This window comes from Pteropus alecto, unplaced genomic scaffold (genome assembly GCF_000325575.1).
Source record: "Pteropus alecto unplaced genomic scaffold, ASM32557v1 scaffold134, whole genome shotgun sequence".
NCBI lineage: Eukaryota > Metazoa > Chordata > Mammalia > Chiroptera > Pteropodidae > Pteropus > Pteropus alecto.
Window position 1 is genome coordinate 504,141 of NW_006436283.1, and position 5,279 is coordinate 509,419.

The 5,279-nt window shown below is 62.1% G+C and overlaps 1 protein-coding gene across 1 annotated transcript; it reads left to right on the forward strand.

Annotated features, from left to right (window-relative positions):
* The first annotated feature begins 1,233 nt into the window (after positions 1 to 1,233).
* Positions 1,234 to 4,036, forward strand: CD7 (CD7 molecule). Its single transcript, XM_006912136.3, has 4 exons — positions 1,234 to 1,398; positions 2,314 to 2,631; positions 2,875 to 2,987; positions 3,654 to 4,036. Exons 1-4 carry the CDS (start codon positions 1,329 to 1,331, stop codon positions 3,759 to 3,761), a joined length of 609 nt encoding a protein of 202 aa, XP_006912198.1. The 5' UTR covers positions 1,234 to 1,328; the 3' UTR covers positions 3,762 to 4,036.
* Positions 4,037 to 5,279: the final 1,243 nt, after the last annotated feature.

The following is a 5,279-nucleotide window of genomic DNA, read 5'->3' on the forward strand; positions in this document are numbered from 1 at the left end:
CTCGCCCCCACCCTCCCGCCTCCGCCCTGCCCGCCACCGCGTGTGTCGGAAGTCTTCGTGATCACCGCTGTGCACCTTGACTTGTAGACATATTTTAATAGCAAGAAATCTTTATTGGCTTTTTTTTAACAAAATCATTTTTAAAAACAGAAGCCTCCCTCTAGAAGTATTACTCCAATGCTTTGAAAATCATCTGTAACACTAACCCAATAAAAATAATGCAATTAATAAAGCATCAGATGAGCTGGGAAGTACAAATTTTGTCAATGGGAAAATACATAGAAATCTAAAAGAAGCTGCTTCTTGTGTTAAATCTCTCTAAGGCAACCGAGAGGCACGTCCTCTGCAAGTCCCCTCTCCTGCATGGACCCCACACTGGGGCCTGAGGTCCTATCTCTGTGGCATTCGCACGTCCAGGGGTCCCAGAATGGCTGCATTCGAATCTCTCGGTCAAAACAAGTCTCAGCCACCACAGAGCTGGGTCTGCGCCCCCGTGGGGCCAGCCTGTCGGACTCAGTGGCCACAGCACCCGAGACTTCCTGCTTTGGGGGCCGTGTCGCCTGAAACAGAGGAAAAGTGTTGCTGCATTTAAAAGCCATTTTAATCCTGAGATTGGGGGGGGCACGAAGTCCTTCCGCCCCTGCACCCCCACCCCACCCCTGGGCAGGAGGCGAGAATGAGGGGCTGCGCCTGGGCCTCTGACTGCATGTGTCCGCCCTGCGTCTGTCTGTGTCTGGAGGTTTGAGTTCCAGGCCTCACAGCACAGGGCCTGCCCCTCCCCGCCCTCCCCCCTGCAGCGCCCACACCGCAGGGAGCCGCCGCAGGACGGGCCAGGTTTCTGGGCATAAATCAGGTCCCAGTAGGAAGTGGCCCAGGAGCTTGATCAGGCAGCGGGAGCTTGACCCCACTGCACCCAGGGGCCCCTTCTCCTGCCCCTGTGCCCCCTACCTTCCTATCTCCCCTCCCCCGATGTTCCCTGTGTGGATGTGGGAGGGGCGGGGGACCAGGACAACCAGTCACCCTGTGGGCACCCAGTGGGACGGTGGGGGAGCACGGCGGCCGCTCCCCCCAGCCCGGCCGTAGTACCTCCCCTCACCCGTGGCAACACCTCCAGGAAGCCCTCCCAGAGGGCCCCCCACCAGTTACCACCAGCCACCTCCCTGTCTGCCTCCCGAGGAGGTGACCTTGCACTGGGGCTTTGGGGGCGGCACCTTCCAGGTGATTGCGAGCAATTGGGTGCTGCAGACAGGAAGAGCCTCTGCAGGCCTGTGAGAAGGGGCCCTGTCTGCCCCGTCGCTGAGTCTGTGGTGGGCAGAGTGGCGGTGAGCATGGCCCTGCAGTCCCCCCTGCTTTCTGTGCTCCTCGGGCTGGCTGGGGCCCTGCACGGCGCCACCCCAGGTAAGCTCTTCCAATGGTCTCTCATCACGTCCCCCACCGCGCCCTCCTCCCGTGCACTCGGCGTCCCCACCCCGGCTCCAGCCTGGGGACACCCCTTCCCAGGAGGGAGGAGTTGGGGATGCAGAGTGTGACTCTCCCGCAGAGCCTGTCACAAAACAGCCAGCGCCCGGCGTTGGTGACATCTGGGTGCAGAATCCCCACGGTTTTGATCTCTCTCTCGCCACCTGAATGTCAGGGACTTTCTACAATCTTTGTCATGAGAGAGCTTTGTCGCTTAGTTTGCTTTTTAAAACTGACCTATGTGCGAAGTTCTGCAGTCAGATGAGGGGCGTAGGTGGGCCGCGAAGGGGGACTCGGCAGGCGGATTCTTGTGCCAGAAAAATAAGAGCCACAGAATTCAGTCTGTTGATGAGCTGAGGATCGGATTACGTTAAAGAAGGTCTGTGTTTGCAACAGAAGCTGGGCCTGCTGAGACCGGGCAGACGAGGGGCGTTTCTGGGTGTCCCACGGACAAGCCAGGACGAGCCCGCCCAAGAGAGCCACTGGAAATGGTGGGGAAGCTGAGGCGGCCAGGCCGGGACAGTGCCTCTGGCTATCTCGGGGACTGTCATGCAGGGGGAGAAGGTGTAGAGCCGGGGAGAGCGGGCAGGGCTGCCCAGCGAGGGAGAAGCCCAGCTCCACACCCAGGCTGCCGACCCTGCGTGCAGAGGCCGCAGGCAGCCCGGCCACCGCGGACCCTTCAGAACTTGCACACAGCCACCAGGGAGCTGGCGCCCTCGGCTGCTTCCAGCTCCCATGGGCGCCCGGTCTGCGGTGGGGCCTCTTCTTCCAGGCCACCATCCCCTGCAGAGGGGGTGTGGGGGTCTCTGCCCCTCCGGCCAGGCTGGTGGTGACGGTGGCAGGTCCCTCCTGCAGAGGTGTGGCAGTCCCCCCCCTACACCATCGCCCCAGAGAAGGGCTCCATCAGCATCACCTGCTCCACGCGTGAGCCTCTGCTCGGGGTCTACCTGAAGCAAAGTCACTGGCCCAAGCTGGCCAACGTGGTTTACTACGAGGACGGGAAGGAGCCCACCGTGTATGAGCTGTTCAAGGGCCGGGTCACCTTCTCGGGATCACAGCACAACCTGACCATCAGCGTGCACCACCTGCAGCCAGCCGACACCGGCACCTACGTCTGCCAGGCCATCGTGCAGGACGAGGTCTGGGGTCCCGGCACTTTGGTCGTGGTGACAGGTAGGGGGAGCACCCACCCTGAGACCACTCCACCCGCCTGCTGGCCAGGCCGGGCTCCGCCTGCCCCCATCCGGGCACCTCTTCTCCACACTTGCCAGAGTCCTTCCTTCCAGCTCCAGCCTGCCTCCTCCAGGGAGCCCCCTGGATTGCCCCTTACTTCAGGCCCCCTTCTTGCCCTGAATCCTGAAGGCACTCACGGACTCCCCAACTTGCCAAGTGTGTCCCTCTGTCTCTTCTTTCCAGACACATGCCAGGAGACCCAGCCGACACACTTCACCTTCCTTGTGGTCCTGGCTATGAGCTTCTTCTACATTGGTGTGGGGCTGGGGGCTCTGTGTGTGTTGATGAAGACAAAGGTCAGTGTGACCCCTTAGCTGTCTCCCGTGTCCCTGTAAGCCATCTCCTCTCAGGGAGCAGGGAGGAAAGGCGAGCGGTTAAGCCCCGGGGAGCTGGCCACGTGGGCAGCCCCGGTGCCCATGAGCCCCTTCTGTCAGGGTCCCCGAGAGCTCCCGGAGTCCAGGGTGGGGGGAATCCCGGAACTGGAAGTCTAGGGAGTCGGGGAGCGCAGGGGCAGGCACGGGGCCGGGACGTGTCTAAGGGGGGAGTAAGAGGAGGCCCAGAGAGTGCGGTGCCTGGGTGTGACGGAGCGGGCACGTGTGCGTGAGCACGCGTGTGTGCAAGGGAGGGTGAGGGCTGTGGGCCTGAAATCAGTGTGTGAGCGTGTGTGAGCTTGTGCCAGAGATGGCAGGGGAAGGGGCAGCAGAGACAGTCGGCCAGGCCCTGGTCACTCAGCTGTTTGCCCAGCTCTGTCCCCTGGCACCAGCCCAGGCCCCTCCCTGTCCAGGTCCCTGGGGCAAGGTCACTGCCACCCCCCACGCCCCACCACTGCCCCCTCGCCCAGGCTGGGGGCAGCTCAGGAGACCTGAGGGGCCGTGAACTGGCCTCATGCCAGCCTAGCCCTGAGGCGGGAGGCGGAGGCAGAGCCAGGCAGCAGAGTTTGACAGACAGATTTTATTTTTCAGATCAAGAAGCTCTGCCAGAGGAAGGATGAGAGTCAGGCGTGCGTGGTCTACGAGGACATGTCCTGCAGCCACCGCAGCAACGTGTCCTCCTCCAACCTGTACCACTGAGCGGGCGGCCCCAGGCCCATGGCTGGGGCCAGCCCTCCTGGCGCCTCCTACAGGAAGCCCTCCTCGCCTGCCTCCCCCTCTCAAAGCTGCCCTGCTCACCCTGCCCGCTGCCCCTGGCACCTCAGAGCCACCAGGGAGAAAGTCCCTCTGTCCTTCTGCTGCGCGTCCCTCACGGGGCGGGAGTTGGTTTCTCTGTCTGATGGGCTTGAAGCCGGGGCAGCGGGCAGCCTGGCAGAGGGCGGGGGCAGTCTTGCCACAAATAAAGTGTCCTTCTCCTCCCCCGACTCCAATGACCTCTTCTCAAGCAGACCTGGGCCCCTCGAGGCTCACGTTCTGGGCAGGGTGGCCTCCCCAGGAGGGGACAGGCTCCGGGGCCGTGTCCACCTCTCAGAGCAGGGCTGGAGGGACGGCCGGCCTCAGAGACGGGCAGCAGGAAAGAGGAGTCACCAAAACATCCACAAGAGCAGGTTAGGGATGAAACTATTGTCACTGACCCGAGAAACAGGTGGAGTGAGTGGCGGGAGAAGACCCCCAGAACGAAAGAGGGAGAGGGGACTCAGAGGCACAGGTAGTAGGAGGGACCCCTCCGCTGGGGGCCTGCAGCAGAGGGGGTGACGACAGCACTCCCAGGGTAGGGACAGTGCCCTCGTTAAAGAGCCTAAGCCTGGGCAGCCCAGGGACTAGCGCCTCGAAAGCAGAGGGAACCCCAAAACTCAGGTGACGTCAGACTTCTCAGAGGCAGCTCTGAATTCAAGAAGGCAGTGGGGTGATTCTCTGAAGCATCAGACGCAGGCAGGGGGCGGGGGCACAGGAGGCACCGGGCAGCAGGAGAGAGCGCCTGGCCTCTGAGGAGGGCAGGGGTGGGCCTGGGGTGTCCGAAAGCCGGCTCCGGCCAGGACGAAGCGGCCAGGACGAAGCGTGCCGGTTACTGGGGAGGCGTGGCTCGCTCACCTTGGCCCCTACAAACACAGGGAGCCTGGGAGTCCTGGCCTTCGAGGCTTTCAGGTTTTCGGCAAAAGGAAAAGGGGCGGCCGTGGCGGTGACACCTCACACCTCCCGCCCCCCACCGCAGGGGGGTGTCTGGCCCAGCAGCAGGGGGGTGTCTGAAAGAAATCCATACTCATTTCCTGCGTCTGCGATAGCGGAGAACAGCAAAGTGGCGCCTTAATTAAAACAAGACATTTATTTGCCCACCATCCCCAAGGCCAGGAGTTCAAAGTCAAGGCCAGGTGGGTTCCTTCTGGACGCTTGTGGCCTCCTCGCTCTGAAGAGCAGAGTGGCCCCTTCCCGTGTCTGCAGGGCTGGGTCCCCGTTTCTCCTTCCTTATAAGAACACAGTTGTACCGGATTTAGGGCTAGCCAGGGTGGCCTCACCTTAACGTGACTAAGGTTCCACTCACAGGTTCTGGGTGGGCGTGAATTTGAGGGCACACCATTCACCCCACTATACTATCCCCCTCCCAGACAGACAGCAAACGCTTCAGCCTGAATGCGGGGCTGCACGGCAAACCCGCCGGGC

Bases quoted from the DNA above. Each gene is read 5' to 3' on its own strand.
- CD7 (XM_006912136.3), top strand. From the start codon at position 1,329: ATGGCCCTGCAGTCCCCCCTGCTTTCTGTGCTCCTCGGGCTGGCTGGG. The intron at 1,399-2,313 runs GTAAGCTCTTCC...TCCCTCCTGCAG, and splicing joins CCTGCACGGCGCCACCCCAG to AGGTGTGGCAGTCCCCCCCC. The intron at 2,988-3,653 runs GTCAGTGTGACC...TTTATTTTTCAG, and splicing joins GTGTGTTGATGAAGACAAAG to ATCAAGAAGCTCTGCCAGAG.